Raw genomic sequence first — 23399 nt, 5'->3', positions numbered from 1 at the left:
TCATTGTAGCCTCCTATGCAAATTCACCTCTCTGTGTACCCAGCTAGCTTGCTCTGACCAGGATGAACTCCTTCCACAGGGCACTAAATGGAATGCAAACCTGGGACCACTTGAGTCATCCAGCCCTCCACATCTTTATACAAGTGGGACACTGCTTTATGGATGAACTTTTGCTCTAGAAAATGAACTTGTTCTTATGCTCCCTGCCAGCACTGGCCTCCTCCAGCCAGTGCTCTTAGCTGACTACCTGTCCCGGGCGGCCCCGCTGTCCTTAGCTTGCAGCAGAGGGGACGGACATGCCTGCTGCTTACCCCCAGACACCATGCTGTGCTTTGGGCTCAGAAGGTGGCCCCACCTACTTACCTCTCATGGAATTGCTCTTTGAGGTGGCTGAGAGGTGGGTCAGTTTGGTTCTGGTCAGGGCCCCCCTGGGTTTTGCTCAGATATTTAGTCGTCTCATGTGTCCTGGCCAGATGAGGCCTTCCCTCCTCAGACTGCCTTTTTTTGGCCTCCCACCCCTCAGGATGGTCCATGGTTAGGAAGGAGCTATAGCTCTCTTCTAAGGAGCCAGCACCCTCATCATAGAAAAGGAGGCTCCGTGACTGAACTGGAAAAAAGGAGAGCATTGGTTAACAATGAGGACAAGGTCTCTTGCAATGGGTGTGGGTCACGATGGTGGTTCCAGCACACGCTCACCCAGCCTTGTCCATGTGTAACTGTGCAGGACACCCTCCTCCCCCCAGCTTCAGGAAGCAAATGCCCCCCTGGACACACAGCTTCTTCAGAAGACAACCAGTCTGCTCTGGGACTTTTCCCTCACGTTCCTTCCTTTGACACTTGTCATGTTTTGGGACAACGGTTAGCACAGAATGACAACAGGCCCAACAAGGAGCTGTTGTGAGAGTTTGTACCACCGACAGATCAGGAATCTTCCCTCGCCACAGTCCCAGCATATGGCGTAGGCACAGAGGCGAGGATGCCATGCCTGATCAGGGAGTGTCGAGAGAAGAGCTGGAAATGGTTTGACAAGTTGACATGGAAGAACCACATTAGACTCACTCTTACTAGTTGTGTAAATGTCTGGTGCTGGTGTTGCTTTCACTGTCTGTGATGCTGAAGAGAATTCAGGGAGACAGGGCATCAGGGATCCCAGGATCAGAACGAAGCAGAGTGCCAGCACCTAGAAAGGAGATAAGAGTCAGTGCCACGAGCCACGAAGAAACACTCCCCTCACAGCACACCAACATGAGGCTGTGTAAGAAGATCTGGTCAGGCTGACAGCTGGGTACCTGTGGTCCCCCAGAGAGGGAAGGGGCTTGCTGTGCTAATCTCTGTTGCACATTCAAGAAGGGAAGTCAGAAACTTCCTCTTGTTGCTTTATTTGGGGTATTTCCGGCTCTTTTGTGAGAACTTGCCCATCCTATTGAGGAGAGATAGTGGAAGGCATAGCTGAGAAACAAGCTGGAAAAAAGAGGAGACTCAACAGAGACAAACTCTGCCTTGACCAAAGGGAACCCAACCATTGGCTTAGCAGGAGCTGTTGTGGGCTGTAAAGAAAACAAACCCACAGGAGAAATCTGGGAGGTACCACACACATAGCAAAGTGAAGCTACTATGCATGCAAGGACAGAAATGACAGCAGAACTGCAGTTGCCTAATACCTGATAGTAAAGATGCCAAATTGCAGGAAAGGGTTAAATTTATGCTTGACGTGTAGCTATGCAGGACCATGTGTTAGTGCCTCCTGCTATCAGGCAGACGAGTCAGAGCTACTAGGTAGTGATAACAGGAGAGAAGTATGTGAAATCTCCCCTGAAATCCTCCTCAGGTAGGCCTGGGCCTATCTGGAAATTCTGCCGTAACAGTAAAGCTTCAGAGTGAAATGCCAGTGCTGATCGTAAGGGACTCTATAGAGCTTAGGGAACTGCCAGTACAGAGGAAGAAAGGACACAGGGGAAATGGAACAGAACCAATTTATTGAACACTCATGCACTATGCATGGTCTGTAACCACCTGCTGCCAGCTCAGTGCTCAGACTGAGCAGCCAAAGAGGCAATGCGTCTGTTGGTGATTTCTACTACCTATGTATAAACGAGCTAATCTGACCTGGATGGACGCCTGTGGAGACAGCCAGCAACTGCTTGACTGCTTTTCAGACGTCACCTATTTTGGAATACCTGTCCCTAAGTAATGCACAGAACCTGGTACATCAAGGTAATTTTGACCACCAGTGGATTCCAGGAGATGTGGAAGATTGAATAATAACATGGGGATACTATATTATGTAAAGAGGGATTTTAATTGTCCAGACTCTTCGTGGCTGGTTTTAAAGTAAGGACATTAAATGAAGACAGCATAGATGCTGCCTAAGCATGGCACATGAGGCATTTAGAATCCTTATTCCACAAAAGCAGGAAAAAATAAATTCTGAATAGATGTTGCTTGGAATTATCACAGCCAAACACACAACTTGGAGAAAAGTGAGCCAGCCCTGTAAAGTCTGTTCTTTCCTTCTAAAACAAAACAGGCTTTTTGGGCTGAGAAAGAGCAGTATACTTAACATCTTGCTTTAACATGGCTTTCAACTGAGGCTTTGCAAAACAGCACTGTTTTTACTCTGTTTTGTTTCAGGTTAAGTCTGATGCTCTGATTCACTTCCAGTTCAAACTCTACAACACTTCATAACAATAACTCTTGCCTTGATTCTGAGTAACATTCAAGTCACAGCTTTGGATCATCTCATTATTTGACCTCTTAAAATGGAGGGAAATTAAGCTAGAGAAAACTACTGCAAAACCATTTGGAAAGGTGGAGGCAAAATTAAAAAAAAAAGACATACTGAGAGTGTATTTATCAAATGGTTCACTGTCAAACTGTGAGGCAGTAGCAGATGGAGTAGCAGAGAGATCTGTTATGGATCTGGCAAGATTCAACATTTTTAAGCTTGACTTAAATGATGGACTGTACCAAATCTGCAGATGGGAGAGACTACAAGCAGACTGGATTTTGGTCAATATTCAAATTCAGAATGATCTTGACCTTGGGAAGAAGTGGTCCAAGAGAACAGTGGGAAGATCTATACAGACCAATGTGGAGACCTGCTGAGACCTCTGAGGTGGGCAGGGGAAATACATCAGTGGCTACATGTTTCAGCTGTTCTACAGAAGAGGATCTGGGAGTTAAACTGATGCATAAGATGGGTCCAAGTCAGTGTCACTTTGCAAAGGGCAAATCTCAGCCCAAGCATTATGAACAGGCTTTCTGGCTGGATTTGTACTGGCCTTCAGGTGGAACACTATGCCCAGCTTTGGGCCCTATACTTCCAAGAAGATGCAGGGCCATTGGAGAAAGTCTGGTAGAGAGTTCTGGGAACAAGCAGTGATTCAGTAACAGCCTTCGAGGGAAGATTGAAGAAATTATGGTGATTTAGCAGAGCAGACTGAAGGAAGTTGCTTGAAAACAAGAGTTTTCAAGTATGTAAAATGCAGCTGCACAAAGGGAGAATAAACAGATCTTGCTTACAATGAGCAGAAGAAGTTCTAATAGGCTTAAGCTGTTGCAAGGAAGATTGAAATCGGATAGCAAGAAAGCTTTATCTGGGAAAGATAACATAGCACTGGAATGGTTTGCCTGAGGAGGCTGAGGACTGCTCACCACTGGAGGCCTTCAAGAGCTGGCAGTACAAAAATCCAGCAGCAATGACACACAGCTAAAGAAGGGTAGCCTGCTCCACTCCCATGCTGCAAGACACGATAATTCTACATATCTGTCATGATAAGGAATGCTGTACTTGAAAATGGAAAATGAGAACTCAGAGGCTTATGAAAGGAACTGGTCAAAGATAGAAAAGCAAATTACAAATTCTTGAAATGCTTCAAAGCTAGGAAGTCTGAGAGAGTGGGTGTGTGGGCTGGGATGCCTGCAACAAAGGGAGCAGCAAGGAGACATAAGACATTGTTGGGAAGCCGAATTAGATATTTTATCAGCCTATAGCACAGGGAATGTCTGGAAGGCACCTCTTCTAGACTTGTTTATTCCAGGTAGTAGCACTGAAGAACTGCTGGAGCCAGGGGTGCTCTGATGAGCTGCTGCATTAAGGAGCAATGAGTCACTGGGCTCAGCTGGGTCACACCCAAAAATGTGGAAAGAACTTGGGAATGAAGACAGAGAGCAGAGAAAAAAACAGTCAGTCATTAAAATCTGATCTGACATGGGGGCAGCAAAGAGTAGCAAAAGTTTGAGCAGATTTTGAAAGGAGGAAGTGCTTGAAATTACAGAGCCAGGGCTCTGGAACCAAGGAAACTCATTGAACCAGGACCAGAAAACAATCCCTCAGGACACTGAGGGTGCTGAGAAAGTGGGGCAAGTACCTCACCATCTGTTTGCATTTTGTGACTGCTAACAGTACAGAAGTGATAATCAGATATAGATAACTAACTCTGGCAAATTTGTCACGAGCAGCTACTATGACAATCCTGCAAAGACATCAGAGGGGTGAAGATTTTATTTTTACCATGGATCAGAAACTTTCCTCCTGGCAAAAAAAATGAGATGAAGAACAACCAATTGACTCTACTTATGGCTACACACTGGCATGCCCTAAAACTCATCAATGAAGCAAATATTTATTAACCATGATCCTCCACTATGAGGCAAACAGGGATTACCAAAACAACAGACAACTCCGAATTATTATGGTTAGTCAAAAGGACAAACAAAGAGAATTCCAGCTGGATTTAACAAAGCCTAATGTGCAGGCATAGCAAGAACAGATGCCATTTCTTGCTGATAAACACAAGGTAATGCCCACTGGGATGAATACTTGGACTGTTCCTCTGCCCTGCTGAGTTAAACATTAAGCATTACCAGCTCAGCAAAAGAAAACTGCCCATTACAATGGAAGCTCATTGAAGATTTTTGCTGAATGGATAATAGCTAATGAAAAGCAAACAAAGTGCTGTTTTGCCCAAAGAACAAGGCAGTGAAAATGCAGGAATTATTCTAATGTTGTTGCATAAACAACTGATGTATGTACGTATGACACAGGACACAGCTCTGGTGACTATAACACAAAAGGAAGGAGCAGATGTAACTGACAACAGAGCTGGGCCGCAGGGAAGAGGGCAGAGACAGGCAATCAACAAAGCTGTCTGGAGAAGCATGGCCAATAAGGAAGATGGAAATGAAGCTTATACCATTAGACAGGTCCCAGTCTGCGTGGAAGCCATTTTATAAGGTCTGGAGACTTTCCCAGCTACCAGAGCCTGAAGCTTCTGTAACTGCTGTAGCAGAGTCCTGTGATAGGAAACAACGCATATCAAAACTTAATAAGGAGGTAGAAGCCAGTAAGTGAGCCAAGAATAGCACTACCCACTCCATATTTTACCCTGATTTTCCCTTCTTGTGAAAACAAGTATCTCCCCTTTGCTGTGTATTTCCTAAGTCCTCTGACCAAACAGGCTTGGAAAACAAGAAACAAAAAAGGGTCTTACCAGTGGGCCCACTACCACCTTCACTGCACCTACCCACTATTATGAATGACCCATTAATTTAGGACTCCGGGGTGCCTCAAAGCCCAGACAGTCAATTCCCAGAGCAGTGGAGAGCCAGGATACCATGAAAACCAAGCTCTGGCATGGAGGCTGAACTTCGTAGACGGGTCAGGCCTTTAGAACAGGCTTGCCTGCTCCCAGTTCACTCAGAGACACACACTCTGAAGCTTGACCTGTGCCCCAAACTGTGGTGGAGAGAGAAATAAGAAACGGTTGTGATCCCCTCAAGCTTCTTCAGTCTTGGCAAATTCTGCAGAGGGATGTAGGCAAAGCCAAATCTTGAGTTCAGCAGTTAATTCATACTCTGACTGCCCTGGTTGGAACACATGCTAACGTCTCTCTGCCCCATTTAACTGTTCATGGGCATCTGCACACATAACACAAAACAGTGGTAGGTGTTACCAAGAGCTACTGAACCCTTCACTGAGCTGGTGAAGGAATCTGGGATGAGGGAGACTACAGAGCACACAGTTCCCAAGAGTTGCATATTACTGAAACTGAGCCTATTGCTGACTTTCCCTCTGGGAGCACTGACTGTTTTACACAAGTATGTTTGAACTTTCATAAAATGCCAGGTCTTGGAACCAGGAGATTGCAGGAGAATCCCAGCTTTATCCCTTTCCAAATCCTGTTTTGCTCCCTGTACATGTGGAGAGAAGCACAGAGTGTCCCACTGGCAGTGCTCAAAAACCAAACCAACTTAGAAAGAACACAATGTGTATTTCGGGAAAAAAATAAAAATCTCTTGGCTTTTAGGCCAGTCTCCTGATTTTTCAGGGTGGGGCTCACACTTTTTCAGCAGCAGGGCTGCCCACACTCCCAGAGAGACCAGGGGGGCAAGCTGTGCCCCATGCACGAGAGCAGCAGTGCAGCTGTATCTCTGGCAGACAGGAGACCTCTGGCCCTCACACACCTCAGCCAGACTGTTCCTGGCAGCCCCCAGTCCCAGCACCAGTGGCAGGCCTGGAAGCCAAGGCCACTGCACTCATGTCATGCAATGGGAGGAAGGTGTGCAGTAGAGCATCTAGGAGTACTCCATGAGCTGTCATGGCAGCAGAGGAGTGGGTGAGGAACTGGCTCTCTGGCTGTGGTTCTCCCCTTCAAGTCGAGCTGATATAAATGGGGCTATAGATACAAGCATCCCCTGCAGTTTACCCTGCCCTTGCTCACACCTGTTGTGTCCCGTAAGATGGGGCAGAGCCGGGCCCTTCTCCAGTTCCAGCTGCCCATCCCCACTGCAGGGGTGGGAGTCTTCATTATTTGCTTCCAAGGAAGCAAATTCCCCATGTGATTGGTTGGCCAGGTCTGCATATTAGAAGCACAAGTGTTCACCAGAGCCTTGAGTGAGGAAACCCAGAGCCTTGGGTGAGAGAACTTTGGGGCTGTGGGAGCAGCTTGCTCCTTTCAGGTGAGCAATAGCAGCAGATGAGATAGAGATTCTCTGGGCTCGCTATGCCCAAAAGAGGCTGGGAAAGGGCTGGGACACCACATGCACGAGGAATTGCCCAGGATTTGGTGGGAGTTGGGATCTCTACTTTTATTTAGAAGAATGGGCTTTCCTTGTATTCACCAAGTCTGTTCAGTTTTCTCAAGAGTAACCTGAAACAGCCACAATATGCCCAGGGCCCTGTATTCCTCCAAAGAGCCCAAAAGCAGAAACAGTGAGTCTGAGAGGCTGTTGTGAGGGGCCTCCCTTAATGCATCTGCCCTGGAGACAGACAGAGCCCTGGAGGGGAATGGAGAAGGCACCACGAGCCCAAAGGATTGCAGGGAGAAGGATGAAGAGATATGGGAAACATGCCTTCCCTCCCTCCCCTCGCTGCGGAGTGTCCTGGCATCCCAACACAAACATTCCAGGCTTGCTAACCAAACCCAGCTGCCTCATTGCTGTCATGGGCTGAAAACCAGCACCTCACCAAGCAGCATCCATCCAGGAGCTGGGGGAGCCTGCTTTTCTCTTCCGGTCCCCCTGCTCCAGTGCTCCCGACTTCCCTTCCTACCCACCCTGCCCTATCCACAGAGAGTCAAGTCTAGCTCCTCTTACCTGTTTGCATTTTCTAAGGTCTCCACTTTTTTCCAGAGTTCATTGTTTTCTGTTGTGTATGTCTCGACCCTATGGGAATAAAAGCCATAGCCAGTTAGTCACAAAGGCCAGACAGATTAAGACAATGCAGTCCTTGCTTTTCATGGGGTATGGAGGCTCAGTGGCTTCATCTGTCACCTACAGATATGGTCCTGGAATCAAATGTTACTTGGCCCACCTGATTGCAGTCAGCCCCAGTGGAGCAGGGATGAGACTGCAGGTGGACAGTTACAATGTGACAGTTCCCAGTTCAGGGTCTCCTGAGGGTTGGGAGAGCCAGTAGCACCTGCTTACAGGCAGGTCAAGTCAGGACAGACACAAAGTTATGCAGACATTTCCATCACTTCCAAACCCCCCTAAGAAGCATGAAAAAGGAGGAGGGGGACAAATTCAAACCTCTCCCACTCATTCTGGGAACCTGCCCTGGGCTCTGCGCCCCGGCTGTGAAATCCAGACGGTTCTGTTCAAACGCTGGGCCAGCTCCGACTGCAGGCACTTGAGGGCAGCAGAGAACCTGCAGGCTCCTTCCCACAGCTTCCGACGGGAAAGTGGTTAGGCTGCAGCTGGGACAAGGGAAGGGGAGTGCCTCCAGGTCGGGAGAAAGGCAGACCAGAGACACAGCCTTATCCTGCTGGAGGTTTGCAGCACAGCCTTTGAACCAGGCGTTCCGTGCAAAAACTGGGCTTGCAGCAAAAGTGTCAAACTGAATGGTGAAGGCCCAAGTACAGGTTTTGACAAATCAGCTTTTAGTAAGCCAAGCTGACCAAAGGCATGTTCTATTAAAAAAAAAATCACTGAATGCTGCTTTTGGTTCACATTTAAACCTGGCATTGTTTGAAAGCCATCTGTCATAGCAATGCTCTAGCGTAACAAACTGCTGAGTACATACAGGCAGCACGGCAACATCTGGGGAGGAGGCCCCAGCACCAAACACCCTGGACCTGCCCCTTGAGCGAGGTCAGCCAACTCCCCAGCCCCGGCATGAAGGTCCCCATATGGGACACTAGCTGGAGGTGATGTGCTCTGATGCCTGGACATACCTGTGCACACTGAGGTGCAGCATGAGAACCTGAAGGTGCCTTGAATCATCTGCTTTAATTGAGCATTTCTGTGGAACTAGAGAAGATAAATAGCATCAGGGAGAAGAGTTAATTAAAGTTGGGTTTGGAGGTTGTTTTTTTCCATTTGTTGATCTCAGATGGTGTTAGTAACTGGGAAGAAAATGGTAATTATACAGAAACATGAATTTGTGCCTGGATTTCAGCATTCTTCTTTGCCTGGGAATGTGCATTAGGGTTGCTAGTACAGGAATTATTTTCTGCCCTGTCAGTGTCATGTGACTTCACTTTAGGCTTATGCCTGCTAGGCGTGCAGGACCTCAAGGCTGCAAGGAGAAAAACAAAGCTAATGCAGAGAGTGGAAGTGGGGGAGAGTGTGGGGAATAACTGTAATGCAAGGTTTTTCTTGCTGTCAAGTGCTTGTGTGTCCACCTTCATGGGAAGAGAGGGCAAGAAAGCCACTGTCAGTGCCCTCACACAGCCTGCCACTTACGGGACAGACAAAATAGAAGCAACTTCTAGAGGGGAAACATGACTCTTACCCAAAATCCCACCTTGTTGGCAGCCAAAATGGCCTATGTTTTGCAGGGAACCTGCCAAACGAAGCAGTTGGAAACACAGAATTTCTTGACCAATCTTTATCCCGCAAGAGGATTTCTAGGAGGGAGGAGAGTAGGGGCAGGATCCCAAACCAAACTCCTGTGCAGCCAGCCTTGCAAGGAACTGTATTTTTTGAGCAATTCAGAGACAAAACACTAGAAAGGGGGGCTGTGCATGGACAGAATCCTTTTCTCAAAGTAAGACTGAGAAGAAACTTACTTTTTCTCTAGACATTCCACATACTCTTTCTTCTTCCTGCGGCTCTCCTGAGCTGAGATCTGTGAGGGGGGCAAGCCATCAGAGGGGAGTCAGTATCATGAGCCTCTGGACATTTCTTTGTGGCTCACGCATCTTGTCTGTTCCCTGCACACACAGCATCCTAAAGGCAAATGGGGAGTTGCCTTCCAGTCTGCCATTCCTGCTGGTCTCCAGGCCAAAACTGGGAGGGATGGATGCTGTAGGTATGCAGCCTTCCCTGGCTTGTAGCCCACAACCTTTTTTTGCATTATGCCCCTCGCTGCTGAGAGCATCTTTCCACTCCTCTGACTCACATGGGTATGTGCTGTGGCCATGTGGGTTCATTCTGCCCAAGACCACTTCTGAGTCATTGGGTGATTCGTTCAGTCTCACCATTTCTCCCACAGGATGCTTTCTAATCCCAGTCTAAAGTCTCACAGCCTCTGCCTGGCTAGTGAACACTGTGCATCACCCGTCCTGCACCATGCAATGGCTTTGGTTTCCCTGCCCTTGCAACAAGGCCTGACCAGACCAGTTTGTCTGATCTGTGATACCTTAGCTGGTGGACCCTGTCCCAGGCCACACACTCCCAGGAGCTGGGCTGGAAGCCACACTTCCCAGATATGGCTGTTTGCAGAACATCCAAGCAGAGATGCCCCTTGGCACCATTTTGTGGCTTGCGAGGCTTGTGCTAGTGTACCAAAGGCAGGATCCCACCTTTTCTGAGCTGCAGTGCAGCTGAGGAGGTGAGGGTAACTATAGCACTGGTCAGCTGAGGATGCTCTGGAATCATGGGAACTGTATGATTACATGTTTTGCAGTCACCTTGTTCTTGATTTTCCTCCTGACCCTCTTCAGTGCTTTCTCCTCTGCTTTGGTGAGGGGCAGCTTGGTAGGAATGGGGTAGCCCTCTGCAATCAAGGTGCGCTTCTCCTCTTCAGTCAAGAGCAGTGGGCCAGAGGTTCCTTGTAACTTCTGAAACACACAGAGAGCATCCATCAGTGTCACCAAGAAGTTCTACTCCAGTGATCCTCCTTAAAGCCTTGCAGAGCAGCCAGAGGCTGTACACATCAGAATAGAATACACTACTGCCCACTGACACCAAACAGGTGCGGGGCAGTGCTCTTTCCTACTCTCAACCCGATCCTAGGGGCACAGCTCAGCAACTCCTTTCCTCTTTTACTTGGGAGGGCATCTGCTCCTTCACAGTGAGGCTGGCTACACACTTACACTGCAGGACCCTGCCAACAAACTTCTGGGTGACGGTTAAAATGGTTCGGATAGGGGAATTCTCAGTAATTCCTCTCTCCCATTAGCCTCCTCAGAAAGTCCTCTAGTGCATCGGCCACTTCCCAAAGAATGGGTGAAAGACAGTACCTGCTAAAACAAGGTAGCTGCTGGTAGATTTTATGCAAGATTCATTGTGCCTCTCCTCACTCCTGCGAGCGCTTTTTGTCCCCACATCCTTGTGCTAAGGCATCACATTGCCTTGATAGAGCATTTCAGCTTGGAGACCTTAGCAAGGGCAGGAACCTCCACGTGAGCCTTGGAAAGCCTCCAAAACCCTCTGAGCAGCAAGGAGCCCTGTGTCCCAGTGATGCCCTGCTGCCTCCTTACGTGTGGTGCTGTGAGGAGAGGTGAGGAGGAGATGGCAGTAGAAGACCGAGCAGCAGGCCGGGCTGGGCTGGAGGGAGGCAGGGACCGAGGGCTCTGAGATCCGTCGCTGTCACTGCCATGGCTGCTGGGCGGAGTTGGAGGCATCTGCACCAGGTCATCTACTGAGAAATAAGGAGATCAAGTCAATGGCTCTCATGTCAGCCTGTTGGTACAGGCATAGGGCCCTGCCTATAACACAGGGCTGGAAGGAGAGGGTGATGAGTTTCACAAGATGGAGTGAGTCTGAGAAAAAGGCTGAACTGAGCACTGCCCAAGACAGAGGTTAGACTGACCTCAAATGTGCTAAACTAGGAACTGCAGAGGAGCTGGCAGGGGCTTTGCCAAGGCACTGAAGGTATTTACAAAGCAATAAGGTACTCCAGTGTCAACCAAAATGAAGTAAAAAGCCCATGATATTTTGCTCCATAGCCTGTTAATGAGTACAGAAAGCTCTGTGAGAGAAAAGCTCTTCCAAAAGCACTGCAGGACTCACACACTTGCCAGCACACTTGATCCAACAGGGCTCTGGTCACTCAGTTGGTTTCCAAGCACTTGAAAACTGTCCCCACTTTGTACTGGAGAGCCCTAGGGGCCTTAATGGAGGTGGGAATATGCCTTAGGAATGTCTCTCTGCGGCAGTGGGAGTTCCCATAGTGCTTTCATTTGTGCATCGGCAGATTTTCAGATGCTTGGGTTTCTTTCAAATTAAACTGGATCCTGAATTTCCTGACTTTCAGATGGTTATTTTTGGATAGCTCTACAGTCTCTCTGAGGATTTTAAAGCACTCTTGCATATTTCCAGATCTGAAGTAGCCTGTTTTGCCTGGGAGTCCCTGTCTGAACAATTTTGTGTGTGGCTGCTGATGCAGATGCTGATCTTAGTTGGAACAGTGCAGTGCCCACTCCTCTACTGCTCTGTGCCCCAGTGCTACCTTATGTGAACGGCTCTGCCCTCAGGTGTTGTCTTTTCTCCCTGTATAATAACAATCTATATCTGAGTAATACAGCTGACCAGGAAATTCTATCTTCTTACCTGTAGGTACATTTAGAAACTGGTTCACCTCTTTGGGTTCAGCTTTGATCACAGGTGCTGGAGTCATTTCTATAGGAATCTGTGGAAGAGAAGCAGAAGGAGCTCTTGGCCACTGCTACCTCCCCTGCCCAGAAGGATCCCACCAGTTCTGTTCATAGCCACATAGCCATAACCTGCTGCCTGTCCTGCCCCATCTCACAGCTCTGCCCCAAAGGAGCCTCTCACCACACATAAAGGAAACCAAGAGTTCAAACATAAGCCCCTGAAGTCTCAGTTGCTGGGCACACAGAGTGCAAACACATTTGCAGAGGAAGTGGCAGTGGCAGATGGATGTGCTGCCAAGTAATGCACTGAGCTGAGTACCTCCAAAATGGAGATGACTTTTATTCTTGGCAATTCTTCCTTTGATAGACCCAGACAGTGTAATTTAAACCAACCCCTGCGTTACCGTGGGAAGTCCCTCTTTGATCTGCCTTCATTATAAAGGGGAGTATGGAGGTTGTACAGAAACAGAACAACCCCCCCATCCTGTTCACATGATTTTCACCAGGACCACTGGACAACTGTTTCCAATTGGAGGGGACTGAGAGCTGAATAAAGAGTAGATTTACTCCCATCTGCGTTATGCTGCCCCTCAGCCTCCTGCCTTGCCAGCCCCCAGCCCACCATTGGGTGGAGTTTTTACACTAAACAGACACATTGCAAACTCCTCCAGACTGTAAACACAGCTGAGAGAGCACCATGGTATGACTGCTGAGCACACACAGCAGAGATCTGAGGGCACAGCAAGTTCAAGCTGTGTAAATAATAGAGGAAGTTTGTGCACAGTTTTGGCTGGAAGAACCCATTTGTTTTGGATGGTTGTTTAAATGGGAAGATGCTGAGCGTGAGTGAAAAAAGGAAGTGAACCCAGAGATGGTCTACTGTTATCTACTGAGCTGCTACAAGATAGGCAACGTCTGTGTGAGACTGGTCAGACTTTCTCATCCAACACAGCTGGACTCAAGGCCAGCTGAACTGAGCCCTCAACTTACACCCACATACCAGTGGCATAAGTGAACCTCCTTCAGACAAACAGGCTTCTTAAGAACCTAGATATGACCAAAAGAGTTGGCCCCTTGTTACACAGAAATAGTAAATCCTGCTGCTTCATAGGAAAAAGCAAGCAGGACCTGGAGTGGGACCAACATTTCCAGTGAGCAGCTACGAAGAGTGAGAGGCCATGTGACAAGTCCAAGGCCATGAAAAAGACAGTGCCAGAGCAGGGGTCTATATGCAGGTATAGTGGGGTCACTGGCATCACATTAATTGACACTCTTCTCTGAAAAACAAAAATAAGCCAAGAGTGGCTGCAGAAATACTGGCATATTGGAGGGGACACATCTCCAGTAGGTGCAAGCATAAAGCTTTTGGCTTTTGTGCCAAGGGAACATGCTTATATTTAACCGAGATTGTAAAGCCTCCCGTGCTGCCATTTCAAGAGGAGAATGACAAATAATGCAGTATCTGGGCTTTGTATCACCCTCTCCTGTTTGTCCAGCAGCTAAATCACTTTGCAGAACCCTGCAGTCACGTGGCTGGGTCTGCATCACCAGGGGTGCTGCTGTGTGAGAGCCCAGGTTCCCGATGGATCTTAGATGGGCTCACCTCCTCGGGGACTGGCAGTCTCTGCAGAGGGTTGAGGTTCAGCACTGGTATGGAGCTGGCAGCTAGCTGGGACTCGGGCAGGTCTAGAGCCAGGTTCTGTTCCTGTTTCACCATGATGGAGCAGAGCTTGGGCCCCAGTGACCACACTCCATTCTCCAGCTCTGAAACATGCACAACATGAGAGTCAAACTCTAGCAAGAACAGGGCAAGAAAAAAAAAGCCATGCAGACAGCTTCCCCTGACTGAGGAGGCTGCCTTTCCAAGTTTAGCACTGTTACCACACAAGCATGTGCAGGCCCACAACACAGAGTCCAAAAGGGAATGAACCCCCAGTGTGTGGGGAGCACACAGGACAGAGCTAGAGGAATTGTGTCTCTGCTGTGCTCTGACTGTGCAGCCCAAGCTCTGGAGGACAGCTGCAGGGTTTCTTCCCCCAGTAATGTCTAGGTCTCATCCTCTGGAGCTTATTTATATTTCGGGCTCAGTGAGAGAAGGATGCTGGGCTGTTGCTCCTTAGGCAGCATGGCCAGCATCACAGAGCTGCCAGGTGTGTTACCAAGAATAGCACCATCTCTTTGCTGGAGAGCTGGTGAGAAAGCAAGCATGATGACACTGAAAGGCTGACAGTGCTGCTTTGGCCTCCCGATGATGTTGTGCCAAGCACCAGGGCTTTGCTGCATGACAGAAGAGGAGGAAGGTCCATTTCTATGGAAGAAGCTCACTGCAGCACCTGCTTGTGAGGCTGCTTCCACAGCTGCTCCCCTCAGTCTCACCTCTGAAACCCTCTCCTCCGCTCTGGGCAGCTCAGGGCACTGTTGTCCACAGCCGTGCCCTGCTGCCATTGCTGGCAGGGACAAGAAGCAGCAGTGAGGGAAAGGGAGTGTCTGAAGAGAACTGAATGGAGACGTGGGGGCATGCTCCCCTTGCCTCCTGCCTGCTCTGTCCCATGCACATCTGTGGTGTGAGCCTGGCTTGCCACTGGAAGTAGAGATCCCAGAAAAACTGCACATCAGATGGGAAAAAAGACTGCTAGGCAGGAGAGCTGCCTGGGCTCTGCTCTAGATTTTCGGTCTTTGCTCTTCAAACACTTCAGCCTGCCAAAAGGCTACTCCTAGCTGGCCTGCAGCCTGTGCCCTCCTTCCTAATGCTCATCCCTTCCCTTTCCTTTTTTATCTGACAAGCAAAAATACATTTGGCTTGACACAGGACAGATTATTGCTAAGCATGTCACCAGAGAGAGCTCCAGTTGCCTCCACAAGGCCACAGTCTGACTCACTCTGACCCCTCTGCACTGCTCTCTGCATGCAGCATTCTGTCAGGCCCAGGGATGTTGCCTAGCAGTTCTGCAGTGCAGGCCTCAGTCCAGAAGATGTCCTGGCAAGAGGAGAGAGGGAGAAAGGTCTTTCTCTGCTCTGAATCCTGCCTCTGGCCTTTGCTTGGACAGAGTGGTGTTAAAGCCCAAACAAGAATTACATATGATAACACAGTGTTGCCCTTGCCAATGGAATATGTTGTCTTCCTGTCTTTGGCCTAGCACCTCTTATTTTCTGCCTAGCCAGGTCTCTCTAGCAGATGTTCATTCCTTCCAGCTGCCTCTGTGAGTGGACATCTTCAAGCAGAGACACAGCTCCTGTGGCTGCTGCGTGTGTCTCAGCTGTGTGTGCTGCTCTCAGTGCTGCTGGATTGCTTTCTAGAGATTCCCACAATGCACCAGGGCCAATGTCATCAGGCAGCGTCTCAGGCAGGGGTGCACTGCACAGATGAGACAACGCAGAGGCTGCTGAGCAGACACAGATTGGGTTGTTTTCCCTGTCCTGCTAAGGACACTGAACCCGCAGCTGGTAGTGAAGCCCTAGTTACTCCTGGTATGCAAACCCCTTCTGATGGAAAGAGGCAAGGTGTCACACAGCCACAAGTGCTTGTGTCCAGAAAATTTGGACTGACTTCTGCCTTTCACAGAAATGAGGGATCTTGAGAGATCTTTCAGTCTATCCCACTGCTCTAGGCAAGTTCAAATAAACCTGTGTCAGTCCTGACAGATGATTCACTTGAACCTACCCTTTCGAAAAGTGATGAAGAGTTCAGCTTCCCCCATTTAAGCTCTTCTATGGTTTTGCTATGCCCACCATGGGAACATTTTGCCTGCTGACTACTCTGAAGTTCCTTACTGTGATTTGAAGCCTTTTCCTCCTTATCCTTTCTGTTGCAAAGATCTGCATTTCTCTTTTTCTCAGATGTGTGGGGTATCCTCTGTCTGTGAGGGCTGCTACTGAAGCAAGTTACCAGACAAGGGAAAGCAGACCACCAAGGGCTCTCTCCAATCAGACTTGATCCAGTGAGAGAGCAGCCCCCAGTGCTGTTGGTCCAGACAGGCCAAGGAGCAGACACCCAAATAAGTATGTGCAGTCCTCCCATTTCCTGTCTACATTCTGACCCTGCTCTCTTTCCCACCCTCGGAGATTTATCTGGGGAGTGATTGGGTTACAGAATCAGAAACAAATAAGCCATCAGAGGGTCAATGAGGACTGAGGAGTAGGCATCTTGTATGGACACGTCTACATTCTGCTGCCCGAGAGGATGTTTCAGAGGTAACACTGTAACACTGCAGATTTCACTGTACGTTGGTGGATGAGGCACGCCAAGACACTCATCCTCTGCTCTAGATACTCTGTACCTATTGGGAAGAAAAATGGCTGAGAGATATCTGTTGCTTCCCAGGGCTGAGGAGGTGAGACAAAAAGAGCAGTGAGAAAGCAGGACCTGTACAGGAGGGCAGGCACTAACCCGAGGCCGGTCCAGTGCCTGCTGTTCTGCACAACCCTGGCTCCCCCTGCTCCTGGCATCAAATCACACCCTGCAAAACTGACGGCTGGTACTGGGAAATGAAGCAGCCAGCCTGTATGCACAAGCCATCTGGAAAGCAGACTCCACTGATAAGCAGGGTCACAATGCACCCAGTGGCTTGCCCTAGCTGACCTGTGTTAGTGAGAACCATGTGGGAAGGGGCAGGATTTGGAAGAGTTTTGGAGATCTGCAGAAAAGCTGGGAGAAAGCTGATAAAAGGCAAGCCAGCTCCAAGCCTAGACAGAGCAGGGGCATTCCTGAGGAGCTCAGCAGACTGAGCAGAGCTTGCTTAATGTTAAAGAAAAACCATTTCTGGGTAATTAATTTGAACTGAATGTCTAAAAGGACTGAGACTGGATGGAGCTGTGCCAAAAGGACTGCACAGTGTTGCAAATACTGGACCTGACTCAGGGTTTCACTAGAATATGACTCACATGCAATTATGAGCCAAGAAAGCCCTGGAAAGATGAGCTGAATTATCTAGCTGCAGGACTACATGCATGGATACTCCTATACCTGCCACCTTAATGCTAGGCCTTACTCCCTTATGAAACTGATCTGCACTCTCAGAGAGCAAGTGCCAGGCCCACCTCAAACTCCTGGGTTACGCACTGTACGCCCTGTGCTGGCCTCTGCCCAAGCATCAGTGTCACACTCCATTCAAGAGAGTCATGGTCTTGCCTTTGAGACATGACAGCTGAAGGAAGGGCATGTGCAGACACAGTGGAGAGAAGGAGAAGTGGTGCTAAGTGTCTCAGAGAGGAGTTCTTGAGATAGCTTCATGCAGGCAGTCTTCATTTCACTGCTTTCTACAAATGAATCCTTTTTGCTTCTCTCATTCCCAAGTCATTCTCCTCCTATTCATTTTCAGGGGCAAAACAAAGTTGTGTTTATTTGTTCATGCTGGTTTGGCGTTTTTTTGTTAGTCGCCCCCTCCAAGACTGCACTGGGGTTAAAACTAAGGAAAAAGAAATGCAAAACAAAAGCTTTTTTGGTCCTAAGACAGAGCTGCTTGGCCTGCCATAAGCCTCTCTCCCAGCACCTCTCTGAGATGCCCCTAAGGAATGTAGCAGATGGTTGTGCCTTTTCAAGGACCAAAGAGGCAGCAGAGGCAAGCCTTCTCTCCTTCTGCCTTAGCGTTTGTACCAGAAAGCTGGGATCATTCCTAGTCATGAGAGGGAAGCCTCTGTCCCAGGTCTCACTGTTGCTCAAAGGAATAGCTTTCTTCTGTGTACACTGAGTCTGTGCCACTGCTTTTTCAGGCAGCCTGGTGTCCATCAGCTGTTGGGACACCCACACAATCCCACAAATTACAGGACTCTCTGTAAGGACAGCTCTAAAAATACCCAGCCATCATAAATTATCCTGAAATGAATTGTTTTAAAAATAAGTTTTAAAATGACTGTTCCTCTCTGTCTCCTGCTAAAAGATCTGCTGGTAAAGAAGCCACTTAGCTTTCCACATGTACCAGCACTGGTTGCAGCCAGAGACTCATGCTTCCTATGTGCAAGCCAAAACCCTGCTGCCTGATGCCAAAATGGAGCTGGATCTAGGGCATCCACACCCAAGTTTGCAGGATCCTAAAAAGACATTGCCTACTGCTTGCCAGAAGCTGGCAGCACACTGAGCCACAGCCAATTATCATCCTCAAAAATAACAGTAAGCCCAGCAGAGGAGTAATGTGACTATGAGAGCACAAATGGAAGGGAAAAATGTGGGCTGTATTTGACAACAGCAAATCAAATTCTTCCCTGGATTAGCCGTGCGCAAGTCCAAGGAATAGCCAGTTTGTCCTTATATATGAAAGCCAGCCAGAGCCTCTGTAACAGATGTGCCCAAAGCTGTGCAGCGTGCACATCTCATGCTCACCATTAGCATTATCTTCAGTCTTGACAGGCACGAGGGGGCTCTGGGGAGCAGAGTCTCCACTGAGGGAATAGCTGTGCTCTGCCTGGATGCCTGGAGTGGGTGGATCCAGGTCCATGTCCAGCAGAGGGTTCTTCTCAGCCAGTACTGGGTCATCGAAGAAACTGCTGAAGAGGTCGTTGGAGAAATCCTCCATGTTGTCAGAGAAGTGATCCAGGTTCTCTGAGAAATGCTGAGGAAAGACAAAGGGAGAAAGAGCATTAGTGTCAACTCCAAGAGGGATCAGAGAGCCTTCCTCTGCACTGAGAGTCAAACCTCAGCATCAGCCCTTTTTGCATTTGGAAAAAGCAGCTCCTATTCCTTGCCTGCATCAGTTTGACAAAAACATCTTGAATTAAGATAGAAAGGGATGTGGTGCTGTACATCACTGCATGTTTATCTATGCCACAAACACTCATGAAACTTTTCTACATTATCTTATCTCCCCCTTCCTTTGTGAGTATCTATCTGTGTCTTCCAAACATCATCTCACTGTGACAACAAAATGAATAGAGTACAAGGAAAGAAATTCCTATGATGATAAAATATAAGTGCGGCAGAAAGTCATGGTCTTCAGCACCTGTCCTTGGCGACAGACACTTTTTCATGTTCTCTGCCAGCAGCAATGGGCACACTGATGCCCCAGAGGACATCAACCCAGCTGCTGATTTCTATCAGAGAAAAAAGATCAGTTGGATCAACGTAACAGGAAGGCCCCCTGTTGTATTTAATTTCCTCTGGGATTTAACAGCCCCTCTGTGGACCATATGAGGTTGTACTTCAGCCAGATAATGCCTGTGAAATTCAGCTGCCCGATGAAGTTTAAACACTACAGATGGGCTGTTAACAACAAACAATCATTCCACTAATCATTCCAGTAACAGTCAGTAAATCTGGCCAGTGCTGCTGCAGAGCTGAGCTCCTGATGCTTCAGGGAACCTGCTTCCTTTGAGGCATATCCTCCTATTCAGAAGTCAAATCACTAACTTTTCCATTTGCTACAACAAAGCATTGGTTGGGCAGGGAGAAAAATGATGGCTGCCAAACACCAGCTGAAAAATGATCCCATTTTTTGGCAGATTGAGGCTTCTGGCTCAGGGAGAGGAAAGAAAAGACAGATAGATTCAAGTGACTATATTACACAGACAGAACTGTGTAACTTAAATGAACTGGAGAGAGCTCAGCAGAGTCAGACTGGGTCTGACCCCACCCCCTGCCTGGAAAAGCATCTCGGTGGGCAGAAAGGCATTGAAAGCGGTATACTGAAATACCAAGAGCAACAGGGTATGAATGAGAGTGGGAGAGAGCACATAGGTCCTAGAGTGGAGACATGAATGCCAATGAATTCCAGTGTGAGAGCTCAGCTCAGGAGAGAGCCTGGCTTCTAGAGACGCATGGGGTGTGTGCAGTCCTTTCTTTCCCCAGTGCTAGGACTGAGGCAGGAGGTGGCCAGAGGACCCCGGATGCTGGAGCCCGTAGGTTCCTGCTCCTACTGGAAGGTATATTTGTTTTACCTGAGCACAGTACCACTCTGTCAACATTCCACTGGCTGTCAGAGCTTTGGGGTGAGGCTGGGGAGTGAAGTAGGAACAGACCCACACTTCCCACCAAGTGGGGGAGGGAGATGGTGAGTGGCAGCAATCTTCAACATGTCAGTGCCTTTCACCCTCCAACATCATCCTTCAGCCGCTCAACTTAAAACCTCAGATGCTCACAGAGCATGCTGGAAATGGGGGTGGAGTCCCTGCCACCTGCATTCTGCCTGACATGAGATTTTTCTCCATTCACTTCCTCCCCACTTGTCCTCCAACTGCCTGGAGTGACAGCCCAACACACGACCATCCAAGGCTTCCCAAGAGACCAGACAATGCATGTGCAAGTAGAGTGGAGAAGGCACACTCATGCTAAATCCTAGTGTTGAGGCCCTCCCTGCGATGTCTGGGGTAAAGTTTTCTCCACTTGTTCCCACAGCAGAAGCAGAGTTGGTGGGGTAGCTTGGTAAAATCTACCCAGCCATTTCCAAGTTGCCTAGGAGCATTTTTGCACTTGAATCAAGTAACAGAAAACACCTACCATCTGTGGGGAGTGTAACTTCAGAGGGAGCTGAGTCAGCAAATGGAACTGGGTTAGATAGCTATCTAAAAAGCACTGGAAAACCAGGTTTTGTCTTATCCTACAGCACAGAAGGATAAAGAGTTTGGAGTCCTGAGCATTAACCCCAGAGAGTGCCTGCTCATGTAACAGCTGTTCTTTGTCTTGTGTTCTCTAAACAACACGAGCAAACACAGGATGTGAACATGATAGCCTTATGGTAAGGGCGAGAACCACAGAAAAGTGAAGGGATTCAGAGTGCTGGCTGCCAACGCATCACGACACAGCAGAGCTGGGCTCAAATCATATTTACTATTGTAACCATCAAAACTAGAACCACTGTGTAGCCATGGAAGAGAAGCAGAGCTGGATGGACAGCTGTAGGGAGAGCTGTCTGTGATGCTGCCATGTGCTTCCAATTTCTTTCACAACTGTGCATTAACAAAGGCAGAGGTGAGATTGAAGAGTCAAGAAAATGCATTCATGCAGTAGTTACACAGATTATCTTTTAGCAGCATCCCACCCACATTTAGAACAACAATCCCTTGGTCAGTCAACAATCTCTCCATTGTTGGACAAACCTGCCTAGAGGGAAGAGGTGGAGATGCGCCTCTGGCTTTACTCCGAAACTAAAAAATCACCCCAGCTGCTGCTGAGGGGTGAGAGATGAGTAACGAGTGCAAGGGGCTGAGTATCAGAGCCTTAACATAGGCACCAGCACTGGCAGGAGTAATTTCAGGTTTCTGGTTCTTTTAGACACCGCACAGCAGACTTGCTGCTGGAAGACCTCCCTGTTTGGAAATGAGGATGAAGGCAACACTGTTCCCCCAGAGGTGCAGGAGTTCAGGTCCCCAAGAGACCATTCTCTCCCAAGAGACAGAGACCTACTGCACAGTACAGGAAAAACATGGGTGATGAGCGGAGAATGAAACTTGCACCCCTCCCTGGGCAATCCAGAAATGCTGGGGCATCTACCCCTCTCTGGGCTTCCTCTCTGGGTCTTATCCTCCAGGAAAACTAAATACCGGCAAAGCCTTCTCATCAAAGCAGCCCATTTCAGCTCTCACCACTCACACATATACCAGTCCAACATCTTCAAACACCGATGGTGGAGAGAAGGGAACTAGCCTATGAGATTGGCAATAACAATGGTTATTATCAAAGGGGGCACCAAGGATCCAACACCCTCAAGGAGGAAGAGTGCCTAGAGCTGACACAAAGCTGGAGATTGTTATTTTACTCAAAGAAGGAGGCAAGAGGCAGAGGAAAGCTCTGCCCTTCAGAAGGAAGGGTAAAGCAAACAAAAATAATAACATGGCTTTGTAGCTGGCTATACCCACAATGGAAACTATGGGACCAGCAGGAAGCTGTCACCACATCTCAGGAAGACTACTGGGTCTCTTGGGTTGGCTCTGTTCTTTCCTGAAGCCAACAGGTATTGTTAATTTTAGATTCCTAATTAGTATAGGACAGCTGTGCATGCAACCACATAGTAAGAAGAGAGAGAGTCCTCTTGTCAAGATCCGACTGTGATGGACACAGTGAGGAGCAACCAGACGTTTATTTTGGCTAGATGCCATCAAAACCACTACTAATTAGTTTAGATTGAGCCTGTTCACCCAGAATATGCAAATTTTGTCCCACCCAGCCTAATTCTGGGAGCTGCACTTATCTGGCAAAACTCAGAGAAAGCTTCAGCCATACTCTTCCTTTGCATGTGTGAGAGAGGCTTCAGGGAACTGCATGTCCTAGAATATGGTGACTTAGGGTTGTGTAGGTAACAGCAGTGCATGGCAGGGTCAGTGCTCCAAGCTTCTGAGCAATAAAGAGAAGCAGGTTTATCACCTGACTAAATGGACAGTAGCTTTATCCTTGCTGGAATGTAACATGCCAAAAAAGTGCTGGGTGGTCACTAGCCCTCTGTTCCCACCCAGGCTGGGGCCAGTACAGCTAAAGGTCTTCATGTGCTGCCATGAAATGACATGACTGTGCTGGGCTTTGGGGAGACTTTTGCCAACACAATGGCAACAAAGGTCTCAGCAGACCAGGGAAGATCCAAGAAAGAGTCCATGGAACTTGGATGTGAATGAAGGTGGGATGGACAGAGATACACAAGCACAACAGCCTCATCCTCTCACAGCCTCTTCAAGACCAAAACTCCTTGAGAGTGCCTTCCAACCAGGCTGAGATCAGCCAGCTCCTGCTCCTCAGAAGATTGGTCAAGAGTTTTTAAATGTGACAATGAAGGACTCTGCAACTCTGTTGAGATTCTCCTTTAAGATATTTCAAGTAGCTTTCACGCAGATGGGCCTGGCTTTAGCAAGGGGGACCAGTCAACTGGGAAACTTGACCCTTACCATCCTGGCCTAGAGGGAGTGGGTGTGCAGTGTACTGAGGGAAAACAGTTTCCAGATGGGATACAAAGCTCACAGCACAGTCTCATTTTGCATTATTCGCTCCTGTTATCTTCCCCTCCCTTTCACACCCTCCTTCCTTCTCCTTCTAACTATGCTCCAAAGCCAAGAAATAGCACGAGATGTGTTTCCAAAGCTGTATTACCAGTGAGCGGTCAGGGTGGGGGCAGCCAAGGGACAGAAACGCAATGGCGAGGATATGCTGGATTTCCTGATCCAAGGCTGATTTCTGGCTGCCCATCCCCCTCAAATTCTAGGAGGACAGGGAGGCAGCGCCCA

At 48.4% G+C, this 23399-nt stretch overlaps 1 protein-coding gene across 3 annotated transcripts in view; it reads right to left on the bottom strand.

Annotated features, from left to right (window-relative positions):
- CREB3L1 (cAMP responsive element binding protein 3 like 1) overlaps positions 1-23399 on the bottom strand; it is a 45235-nt gene that overhangs the window by 2304 nt on the left and 19532 nt on the right. Inside the window, exons 2-11 of one of the 3 annotated variants that reach the window (XM_048308032.1) lie at positions 18580-18808; positions 13867-14027; positions 12220-12298; positions 11148-11308; positions 10356-10505; positions 9513-9571; positions 7597-7665; positions 5196-5295; positions 1066-1180; positions 364-607 (exon numbers count right to left, since the gene is read on the bottom strand). In XM_048308032.1, the coding sequence (XP_048163989.1) occupies positions 364-607; positions 1066-1180; positions 5196-5295; positions 7597-7665; positions 9513-9571; positions 10356-10505; positions 11148-11308; positions 12220-12298; positions 13867-14027; positions 18580-18808 (1367 nt within the window). Of the gene's footprint in view, positions 1-363; positions 608-1059; positions 1181-5195; positions 5296-7596; positions 7666-9512; positions 9572-10355; positions 10506-11147; positions 11309-12219; positions 12299-13866; positions 14028-18579; positions 18809-23399 lie in introns of all 3 variants that reach the window. The other 2 variants (XM_048308030.1, XM_048308031.1) reach the window with 2 other exon arrangements.

The sequence above is a fragment of the Corvus hawaiiensis genome, chromosome 6 (genome assembly GCF_020740725.1).
Source record: "Corvus hawaiiensis isolate bCorHaw1 chromosome 6, bCorHaw1.pri.cur, whole genome shotgun sequence".
Classification (NCBI taxonomy): Eukaryota; Metazoa; Chordata; class Aves; order Passeriformes; family Corvidae; genus Corvus; species Corvus hawaiiensis.
This window is presented reverse-complemented; position numbering and strand designations above follow the sequence as displayed.